Here is a 12,182-nt window from a genome sequence, read left to right as displayed (position 1 = left end):
GATATCAAAACTAGGCTAACAGATTTTGTTTGAAGTTCAAGTTTGGGGGTTTTAAGTTTTATTGGAGTACAAGATTCTTGGAAATTATACGTTATTTCGTAGTAAAATTCTGTCATCTGTGCCAGTTCATTGAAAGGAAGTTTATTTCTCCCACTGACAATATCAAAACCTAAAAAGGGTGTTCCATGTAACTTGCCCTTGGTATCATTCATATTTCCATGATTTAGCGATTTAGCGGGACGGCAAGCAGCACAAGTAAACTGTTCACTGGCAAGGGAGTTTTTTCCAAAAAAGAATTTTACCAGCCAAAATAATAAAATTTATTTTTTAAAAAATCGACCAATAATTTTTATGATCTGGTTTGCCGTTCAAGGAATCATACGTAACAGAGCGTCTTTCACGCCGTTGGATTTTGGAATTCGTTCTGGGAATGTGAACGTTCACAGCCATTTATCACCCAGGTTTTTTACGTTTGTTCTCGGGGGAGGCTTTTTTTAATTGGTTAGCTTCCTCATTCAGGGGATCATGCACAAGCAAATATAAGCTGAGTGCTCCAGAAAAATGGATTCCGCAATGATCGATGTTTAGAATACCTAAAAAATCAATCAGGTAATAATACGCAATTAAGGTATATTTAAATAAGTAATACGAAAACTTACCAGTATCCTTATCTGAAAACCAAATTGTTGAACCCGAGCTGAACACAAACCTATAAATTCTTCAAAAAAAAGCCCTCAAACAACTTACTTACATACTTAATGATCCCGCGCCGATCCTCCGGTGCATAGGGCCGTGGTAAAAGACCTCCACTGTTGACGATCCGGAGCCAGCGTCTTCACCTGGTCCCAGTCAAGATTCTCGTCGACAGTTCGGATTTCAGCGGCTAGGCTTCGCCGCCACGAGTTTCTGGGCCTGCCTCTTCTTCGATGACCTTCTGGATTCCAGTCAAGCGCCTCTCTGCAAATCTCGTTTTCATCTTTTCGCAGCGTGTGCCCAATCCATCTCCACTTTCGTTCCCGAATCTCGATTTCTAGCGCCCTTTGATGACACCGGCGATGTAGTTCCTCATTCGAGATCCAGTTGCCAGGCCACCAAGCGCGGATGATGTTCCGCAGGCAGCGGTTTACAAATACTTGCAGTTTTCGCGTCGTCACCGCATATGTGCACCAAGTTTCGCACCCGTACAGCAATACGGATTTGACGTTTGAGTTGAAGATTCGGATTTTCGTTCGTAGAGAGATCTGGCGTGACCGCCAGATGTTTCGGAGACTAAACAACAACAACGAAGAAAAATGTTTAACAACAACTGTTCGATTACTGTGATACCTAAATTTTGTTTTGTTTTGATAAATTTATGTCTGTGGCAACTTCGGTTATTTTTATTTGTTTTTCTACGATTAGTTAGAGCTTTCTCCACATGTAGGCGCGCATGGTGTGTCCCCCATTTTTTGGGGGAGTTGGGTATATTGATTATTATTATATTTGCTGTAGACCAAACCGAGGATTGCCGTGGAATCCTTCAACAATGCAATGGAGCAACTGAACGACCTTGACCTGGCAGACGACATTGTTTTGCTTGCCCAAACACAACCGAATATGCAGAGCAAACTCGACGACCTCACCAAAAGCTCTAAGGCAGCAGGTCTCAAAGTCAATGTCGGAAAGACCAAGTCGATGGAGATCAACACAGTAAATCCTTCCAATTTCGTGGTAGCTGGACAACAGGTTGAGAAAGTGGAGTGCTTCCAGTATCTTGGTAGCCAGATAAGGTCTGATAGTGGTTCTAAGAAAGACATCGAAAACCGGCTCAGCAAAGCCCAATTTGCGTTTGCGAGTCTCCGAAACATCGCCACATCTCTCTACGAACGAAAATCCGAATCATCAACTCAAACGTCGAATCCGTATTGTTGTACGGATGTGAAACTCGGCGCACACATGCGGTGACGACGCGAAAACTGCAAGTATTTGTGAATCGCTGCCTGCGGAGGAACTACATCGCCAGTGTCATGAAAGGGTGCTAGAAATCGAAATTCGGGAACGTTATTGGAGATGGATTTGGCACACGTTGCCGTAGCCGCGGAAATCCGAACTGTCGATGAAAATCTTGATTGGGACCAAATCAAGACGCTGTCTCCGGATCGTCAACAGTGAATGTCTCTTACCTATGCGCCCTATGCGCTGGAGAATCGACGCGGGACCATTTAGTTAGTAAATAAGTAAGTTAAAATGAAAACTTATTACCTATCAAAAACTTTTGCGGACGAAAAAAAGGCGTGCGGTTCGTAAAAAACATCGCCTACTTTTTTTTATCAAAACTTTTCGGTTAAATGTTTGCAAACATCAACTTACCCCTTTGGCGTGCCAGATTTGACTGAACTTATCGTAGGTTACGGTTCCTTCGCCACACAGCACGTATGCAACCGATTCGATTTGTTCCGCAAAATCGATCTGCTTTTCATCTCTGAAAAGGAAAACAAAGAAAAACAATTAGAATTGTGTTTTAAAAAATGGTAAAATATAACATTGGTCTTAGAATTTTATGATAATGTTTAAGTAATCTGAATTCAGAAATAATCTTACAGTTTCGATGATCAGCACAATATATATTTTTTTTCATTTAAACATATCATCACAAGACTCGGACAGCTCCAAATTCGACGTCGTCATCCACTGACTAGTGGGCAGTCGTCGCCTTCATTCCAAAGATCTCGTAAGCTTGTTTTCCGTCGTCATTCGGCACCCCGTGTAATTATTGACGATTAATACGGATGCCAATTAAACGCCACACCAAACCAGCACAGGCACGGATATCGGCCGAATGTTTCCTGCTGGGCCGAAGAATGCCAACAATAAAAGCCCACAAAGAACAACAAAAACATGCGATCCCATTCATAAGACTCAATTATAAAACTGAGAATTTGTTGTGGAGGCCTTTCTTTTGCTTTTATTATTTAGGTTTTCGTGTTGACTCTCACTTTTGTTCAAGAGGCGCACCTTGATTGCCTCCAGCAAATTTGTAATGGAGAGGTGACGTTTCTTGTTTTTGGTTTTGTTACTCACCCATGGCATGGTGTGCGCTTTATTGTTTACCAAAATTTTAGAATTTCATTGAACTCTTTGAATTTCAAAGTTTATTTATTTTTCGAATTGAAGGCTCTTCAATTTTACTAATCTTGGATTTGTTTCCCTATTTTGCAATGGATAAAAATCTCATGTTTTCGCCTCCATTACAACTCCAATACCACGCCTTGCCAAATTTGATACCATTTGCTTGATTCGTTATGCAAACATTTGTCTTTTGTTTGGGAGGCCCCTCTCCTCCTTGATGAGAGAGGGAGGGGTCTCAAACCATAATAGGAACCTTCCCCTGCCTCCAATACCCTCATCCGTCAAATTTCACGCAAATCGGTTCAGTAGTCTCCGAGTCTATAGGGAACAGAAAGACAAACAGACAGAAATCAATTTTTATACACGTATGTATATAGATTTTGTACCTAGTTTAGGTTTAATCTTGAGGAAAAACATTAATTTTTATGTTTTCGTTTAATTGTTGCTTGTTTTCGGGTTTCTTGGAAATTAAAAAAAATTGTCTTAATTTTAACCTCATCTCCCATCTCCCATTCTTCTTCAATACAGTTATTAGGAAGCTTGTTAATGCCGGTGCGGCATAGAATCGTATACAGATAATTCCACCTCCTAGGAAGTTCAGTGGTAGGAGTAGAGTCTGATTTGTGGGTGTACATAAAAAAATTTTTAAGAATGAACAATCAGTGGCCAGCTGACCAGGTATATGCACGGATGCTGGAATACCTGTGGTACATGTATGGCATCTAAGATGCTACACATTTTTGGCTGGTTGTGCATCTAATTGACTCATTCATCCAAATACCAAATACTAAAATTCTTGAAGTATGGGGTTTCGACAGAGTTCAAGAAGACACGTCTTGGAAGATTGAATTTGAATTTGCGAATGATTGAAAAAAACTTTAGAGCTTATGACATTGGAGTATCTCGATTGCTGTGATTAGTTTCACCTGAGATCGGCCTACTCCAACACGGTTCTTTCGGTTGATTCTAATCCAGCGTCGATCACCAATTTCTTTAGTCGTGTAACCGAAAGGGGTTTCGTCAATTGATCGGCTACCATGTCTTCAGTCGGGCAATAGACGACGTCGATTTCCTTCTTTTGCTTGAGGTTTCGAACGAAGTGATATTTTGTGGCGATGTGCTTCGTCTGATTGCTAAACTTTTCGGTATCCACCATATTGAGACAACTCTGGTTGTCCTTGTTGATTGTAACGTCTCCATTCTCATCCATGTCGGCCAACAAGCGGGTCAGCCAGATTGCTTCCTGTGACGCCTCGGATAATGAGATGAATTCGGCCTCCGCAGTGGATAAGGAACCTCACATTTGTTTTCTGCAGCTCCAGCTTATGGTACCTCCGCAAAACTTGAAAACTTCGTCACTGTTGGATTTCCGGTCTTCAATGTTCTCCGCCCAATCCGAGTCTGCGTATCCTATCAGTTCAGACCTATCTCCAGCTCTGCTCAATCGAAGACGATAGTGGTTGGTTCCCTTGAGGGAGGGGATAACGGCGCCTCCTTCCTTTCCTGCTTGATATATCCTGGATCCAATGGAATTCTGGAGTCCATGGCACACCCGTCTCTCGAATGATTTGACCGATGTTCTGTTGCTGGTTCACGAAGAAATCGCCTTTCTCGTCGCGCTGAACCTCAATTCCGAGATAGTAGTGGATGTCTCCCAGCTCACTTAGTTCGAATCGCTTCTTCAAAGCAGCAATCGTTTCGTGAAGCTCAATTTCTTCGCTTGTAACTACCAGGTTGTCAACCTTCCGATAGAGAAATGGATCCGCTTTGCAGTGCTGGAAACCCTGCTTGCAAAGCGCGGCAGGTTGGAATTCCATGCCCTGGCTGCTTGTTTCAGACCGTACAGGATCTTCCTTAATCTGCACACCTTGTGTTCTACTTCTTCTACGATGGAACCGGGTGGTTGCCGCATGTATGTATATCTCCTCCTCAAGATCGCCGTGGAGAAATGCGGTCTTGATATCGTACTGCTTAATCACCGGGGCGAATACGTCGTAGTCACATCCAAACTTTTGTGTGAACCCTTGGGCTACCAAGCGGGCTTTGTAGCGAATAATGGTTCTTTGTTCGTCCCGTTTCGTCTTGTACGTCCAGTTGCAGCAAACGATCTTTCAACTTTTCGGTGGATCGACGAATTCCGGGTTTAAATCAGCGCGTCGTACTCCTCCATCATTGCAGCCGACTAACGCTCGCCTTCATCACCGCCAAGGGCCTCTCGGATCACTTGTTGACCGTTTGAAATTCTTGGACTTCCAGACCCTGCTTGGACTCGGATGCCTGATCATTACCACCAGTTGGCTTGTGTCGACCAGATCTGCTTGACTCGTGCGATGAAGCTGGAACTGTGTGCCCCCGTCCGCTGCGCCTCAGCACCTTTGACACGGGTGGATTTGAAGTAGAGTGCGAGGGGAATGCAGTGGAAACGTGCTGGGTCCATAACCTCTTGAAGTATGGGGTTTCGACAGAGTTTAAGAAGACACATCTCGAAAGATTGAAGTTGTATTAGCGAATGATTGAAAAAACTTAAGAGCTTATGACATTGGAGTATCTCGATTGCTGTGATTAGTTTCATCTGAGATCGGCCTACTCCAACAGAAAGCACCCGTAATACATTCAAAAAATTACAGTTAACCCTTCATTTCATGATTTTTTATTTTCCTTTAAAAATCATTTCAAACAGTTGAAAATGATCTGTATACCAGTGATTGAAATCCTCACCAATTTTCTCATCAGAGGCTCTCAAAATACACGCTTTGAGGCCTCGCATAGTAATACCAGGCGGCTGCAACGCTATTCAAACCGTATGGAGCACATGTTTCAGATTTCCCCTTTTTTCCCCCTCGTTTTGACAGATTTAAGCTTTTTTCCTCAGATTTAAGCTTTCGTCTCCTATGCTCTCAAGGCAAAAAAAGCTTAAATCTGAGGAAAAAAAGGTTAAAAACGAGATTCACGACCACTTATTTAAAAGATGTTGGTCACACGATACATAGACAAATCGTGTAACGTTGCAGGGATCTGGCACAAACGAGGAGACTCGGGTTTGCTGTGCCTTTTGAATTCGGTTCCCTCTAGAATGTAACAGGAGATGAGTGAGAGACATTCGTTTGGTTTTTTGGATTCGCTGCCTCGAATGTATATTGCTTCGTGAAGGCGGGCCATATTGAGAGCGTATGCATCATCGGTTTTGTCGTTTTCGCTGCCTCAAAGCAACCTTTGCTTCCGAGTAAAGCGTTGAGCGAGAGAAGGTTGATCAATTCATTCTCAACCAAATACAACCACTGCTGTATACATAAAGAAAAAAAAATTAAAATAAAATACGATTTTTCACTTTTTCATACATTAATTGTTGCAAATTTGTTACTTTATGAAACGAAGGGTTAACACGAAGCCATGGTGTAATCTAAAAAGTGAATATGAATGAATCAATCAGTGAATATGGTCAAAATAAAAAAAAGTACAATCTACCTAGACAAAAGGTAAAACTCACCTCGTAGCGAGGTGAAGTTGACCTGGATTTAGCTAAACAAAACGGTATAATTCGTCTAAAAAAGTAAATATTTGCCGAACCCGTTTATTGAAATTAAGTTGATTTGTCATTCAGGAACAAGTTTTGTTTCGTGCCCAATATGTGAAAATGGGAACAGAATGGTAAGTATTTTTTTAGATATCATTTGGTTGTGCTTTTTCCCGTCATAATACTTTGCTTTTGTTTCAGATCGGCCGACAGAGCTTCGAGGTGTATCCTACGTCATCCTTCGGATATCTTTCCAGAAAAGCCGGACCTGACCGGATTAGTCGGAAGGAGAAGGGCATGAATGCACGCAATGCAGAAGGATTCGGCGACCATGGTGGCTCGGAAGAACGCGAAGTCGAACTGCCACGATTCTGGAGAAGAAAGGACTTACCTCAACAAAAAAAATTTTAAACACGGTGATGCATTCTAAGAGAACTAATATAAGAAAAAAAAAATCCCTATTCAACTCAAATAAATATCCATTTTAGAAATTATTCAGTTTTTTTTTTTATTGTTATTGAAGAAACCAAATAATCAAACCAACTAGCCTTTACCTTTTAAATCAGCTAATGGGAATGCGATATTATTTACTTTTTTTTTGCTAGGGGAATGCGAAAAAGGTAAAACTAACCTTTTTGATAGGTGAATGAAAAAAGGTAAAATTTACCGAGAAAGATGGGTGAAATAAAATCATCTCGCTTCTCGGTAAATTTTAATTTTTTTTTTTAACTTTCCGACTGTATTTATTTTTCGAAATTAATCGCAGCCGTTTTATGAGGTTCTGCATTTGAATTGAAAATATTCATTGCAAATCTGCAAGATAATAAAGCCAGAAATGATTTTTTTGTAAAATATTTCGAAAATGTCACTTAATACCTTTTATCGCGTGATATGATGATTTCTTACAAAAATATTTAATGGACTGCTACCAAAAAAATAACATAAAATAAATTTTAAAGAAAAAGCCTGTTGGCGATTCTTTCGCTTTTTCAAGCCACAATGTTGTTAGGATTGATGTAGCTGCAAATCCATGAAAACTGCAAAGAGCACTGATTAAATTTGTTGGTTGGTGATTCTAGATGTTTTTTTTATATAAACGTCTAGACTTCAAATTCAAAAACGCTGACGTGGCTCCGCATTTGATTTGTGCTTCCATTTATCGAAAACTGATATTAACGATGGATGGAAAGATTTAAGAAATTTCAGGAGATTTTCAAATATATATTGTATAACATGTTAGCAACAAAGTATTCCCATATCGAAATCTGACAGCCGGATAGGGTAAAATAATTTGTATTGTGCTTAATTCTCATATATTTTTTTATCCAGCGTCCGAGTCGTTTGGTTTATTGACTAGTGGTCTCCCATACGTAGGTCCTATTTCCTTTCATGGCACTAATCGACCGTGAATGTGATAAATCTTTCCCGCTTCTCCATACAATTTGTTGCGATCAACAAACCGACTAAAGGCAACCGGGGGACGTTATTAATCTCGCTTAAATTGTTTTCGACCGCGGCACATTTAGGCTGGAAGTCCTCCCGGGAGATAAAAACGTGCGAAGGCGGGATTTCTGGGGCCGCAATTTATGACCTTTGCATATGACCAGCTGGACACCATCCATGAGCCTAAAAAGTTCTCTGCACTTTTCTGGCGCAGATATAATCGAGCTTATTGGCCGGGACAAAAGAAGCACTTATTTGGACCTACCCCTAAGGAGCGTCCAAAGTGGTCTCGCATTCGGTAAAAACAGAGGATGGAAAATGAAATTAATCTCCCCCAAGAACGAGACTTTCGACCAGGATTTGCCGGGCCATATTAAGCGAATATTCAGCAGCCATCATCATAAATCATACTTTTGCGCCCAGATATCGGCATTTTCCCACCGCACAGTGTTATGGATGCAGGATCAGGGAAAAGAGTCGTCGTCGCCCGCGAAAGGTCCCACCAAAGATCATGTTTTACGAATGTGTTCTGTCGGTCGAGCATTAATTTCAATATTAATTTCCCTCCCTGCTCCTCGTCCGATGCTAAAGGACTCAAAACGTGGACCGACCCGATTCCTCGGTAGATGGGGGCAAAATGCCGCCCCGGATGGGCCCACGATACGCGGCCAGGTTACAAAATATATGGGACCAATCGAAACTGACAAATTGAATTGCGTGCAACCGTGCGTGAGAGTCCGTGTGGACGTGCGGAAAGACTTAACAACAACAAGACATGGAAAGGTGTTGCCGATTGTGCTTTTGAAAGTCTCGTTTCGCGGCTTTACTTTGTCAACAACTTTTACTGGAGGATGGCGAAAATCAACCAAAATAAATCTCTTCTTGAGAATTTCTCAAACATTAGTCCTTATATTTGAAAATACATTTTTCACAAAATTTGATCAATCAACCGAATGTCTCTACAAGCTTACAACTCCTCGATATCTGTGTCAGCAAAGTAGCAAATCTCATCCGAGTCGCCAACTCTCGTTCGGCGACTTGTTCAGTATACCGATTGTAGTTGGTAGGTACTTTCGCAGCCATTCATTTCACATAAACGATTCATTACAGCATCTGGCGACAGGCAATTACAAGAGAAGCCTCGCGACAACTGCTGGTACTTAGTTACTGGTAGCTGGGTACATAAGTTGAATATGAATTATCTCGTCTGGGATATCTTCCTCCTTCTGGATTGGGGGATGCATGTAAGCTTGTAAGTTTTCATCAATCCATGACACTGCGGAACGGGATACTGGCAATGTCCGAGAGGGAAGCTCGGCGACAATCCGAGATTAAAGTTTATGATAATTCCAGTACATGAACTGTAACACGAGTAGTATGGTGGATTTCTGACACACCGTAGGGTAACGAACTTATTTTGGACCACAGGTTCCACCTTGTTTAGCTCTCTTATAAAGCAACTTATCTTGAAATTTTTAAACAAATATAATTGAAGCCCGGACACTTAATGTAATGCACTATTTTTTTTTTTTTAATTAGTTGCTTTATAAGAGAGCTAGACTAGGTGATCCAAAATAGGTCCCCTGGTACAAAATAAGTCCGTTACCCTAGTCAGTCTAGCGGTTGCGGTGGTCAGGCTGGAGTATGTGGCTTTACCAGTCTCTTGCTTTAAAGGAGTTCCCGAGCAGACTTTGATGCCCAAAACGGTAGTAAACTGAGACCAAAATAAGCTGTTAATGTAGGCTTGCCAGATACTTTCAGAAAAAAGCGGGACATTTCACGAAAAAAAAGCGGGACACAGCGGAAAAAAGCGGGACATTTAAGAAAATTTAAAAAAAGCTTAATTGTGTAGCCAAACTTATACGTTTGTCATCAGTCAAAGTTGTTCATAGAAAAAGTACACTAAGATTTTTTTAAACGCAGATTGATTTTGCTCAGTTTTTCTTACACGACTTCTATTTACACTGGTTTTTGACATATGTACCGTTTTTTCCACGGTTCTCGCAACTTAACACGTTATTTGAGAGAAAATATTTTTTAAGTTGTACATGTGAACGGCAGATTAAATAGCGCATTAAAATCATTATGTAATTTTAATTTAAAAAAACATTTTGTTTGGTATTTTGTTCAAAAGTTTGAAAACATCAAGAAAACTTCCACCTTTATATACTTTGGACAATTGAGTCAAAAATGGTGGTGTATAATATTTGAAAATTAAACTAAGATTCTGGCGAAAAAGTTTATCTTTATAAATCTATAATTTATAATTATCTGCAGGCATCTCAAACAATATTCTTTATCATAGATTGGATTACGTGCTGCAAAAACACTTAACTGAATCAGAATATTACTGTAATGCTAAGAGTTTTATATTTATTCTGCATTGTCTTGTAAAAGTTATGAAAAATGCTGTTTATTTTGAGATTTTCTGTTCATCATAGAATTTAAATTGAGACAAAATTTTGATTTCTCGGAATCAGTCAGTTAACTTTGTAAAAGTTTTACAAGAAAAAAAGCGGGACATTTTGAGGAAAAAGCGGGACAGCGGGACATTCAACAGAAAAGCGGGACTTGTCCCGCTTTTGCGGGACGGATGGCAACCCTATGTTAATGGCACAATGACAGCAACTTTTGCTGTTAACTTTTGTACGATAGCAAAATTAGGTATCCTTAAGGCCTCAGAAATTTTTAATTGATATCATGCTAAAACCAAAATGAGCTAACAACAGCAAAATGTTAGCACAATTTGATGTAGATTTTTGACTGATAGTAAAACTAGGTTAAAAAAAAGCTTTCATTCATTACCAGTTCCTTAATCTGAGACCTAAATGATCGCATAATTTGATGTCAAATTTTCCTATTAGCAAAATTTAACATTTTGATTTTTTCAAAGCGTAACAAAGTGGTATTGTTTTCTTTTAAACGGAACAAAAATCTGAATTGCATTTAAGAATTGAAAGATTTTTTGTTGAATCCCCTGGAATATAAAAACCCTACTGTAACTGAAACAGCGGCAAAATAGGCTACATTTTCGAGATGCTAGAACGATGCAAGGTATCTTCAAGGTAGTTTTCGATTTTCCTTATAACAAAGCTAAATTTCACTAGAAGAATTACATAATTTGTTTCTAAGATTTATGAATTTCAGCCAAATAACTGATTCTGCTCAGTTTTGTGTCAACAATATTCAATTTGGAAAAATTGTTAACTAGAAGTATTTTGTAAACTTTTTCGAAAAGTTTCTTAAAATAAATCAAAATGGGGGATTTACTTTGATTTCTTCTTGTAATATATCAAAAACTTGATATTTTTATAATAAAACCTAGTGTGAATATTTTTTAATAATTTTAAATTTTAGCTACTTTTTAACCTTACCTTATAAATCAAGTTAAAATGCATAAAAAAATAAATCTGGCGATCAAATGAAAATATAAAAATCATGGTTTGTTTTTATTAATAAGTCATGTCATGAAATTTTTGAATTTTTAGATGATATCTTTCGATAAAACTTATCCTAATTAACAAAAACCATTTAACCACTGCACAGTGGTCCAAAAGGGCCTGAAATGGAACTTTTTTCCTGGTGACTTTGTCTTTCATTTTAGCTATTAGATGTCTTCAGAACATTTACTAGTAAGATTGTTTCCCATAACGTGAAAGTATCAAAAATAAGTCACAGCCTACTACGATAAAAATAAAAACACTAACTTTTTTGTTTGAAGAGATAGAGACTAAATTTGTTCTACAAAGTTGTAGATATCATCAAAATATGAAACTTTGCTGAAACAACAAGAGCTTTATCTCTATTCAGTGCAGAGTTATAAAGCTTTTAGTTCAAAACATACTTAAAATTTGTTTTTTGTACTTAACTATTGTTAATTTTGAACTTACATAAATATGATGTTCACAACATTTATTGCGATACTCAATACGCACATTTTGCACTAGATCTTAAGTCTCTACGACCTTGTCTTCCGAAGTTATCGCAATTTCAAGTTTTATTTTTCCTTAATTTCACGAATTTCTAGGGTAAAATGGGGCAAGTGGATCCAAAAACTAAATACCACATCTTGAAGTATAATTCAAGTACTACAAACTTAGCCAAAAACTACTTGTCT

The 12,182-nt window shown here is 39.1% G+C and overlaps 1 protein-coding gene across 1 annotated transcript in view; it reads right to left on the bottom strand.

Annotated features, from left to right (window-relative positions):
* LOC129746177 (NADPH oxidase 5) overlaps positions 1–12,182 on the bottom strand; it is a 357,046-nt gene that overhangs the window by 103,364 nt on the left and 241,500 nt on the right. Inside the window, exon 3 of the mRNA XM_055739712.1 lies at positions 2,350–2,461. Within this exon, the coding sequence (XP_055595687.1) occupies positions 2,350–2,461 (112 nt within the window). The remainder of the gene's footprint in view (positions 1–2,349; positions 2,462–12,182) is intronic.

This window comes from Uranotaenia lowii, chromosome 2 (genome assembly GCF_029784155.1).
Source record: "Uranotaenia lowii strain MFRU-FL chromosome 2, ASM2978415v1, whole genome shotgun sequence".
In the NCBI taxonomy this organism is placed as follows: Eukaryota; Metazoa; Arthropoda; class Insecta; order Diptera; family Culicidae; genus Uranotaenia; species Uranotaenia lowii.
The sequence above is the reverse complement of the archived record's forward strand: the minus strand, read 5'-3'. Positions and strand labels throughout refer to the sequence as shown.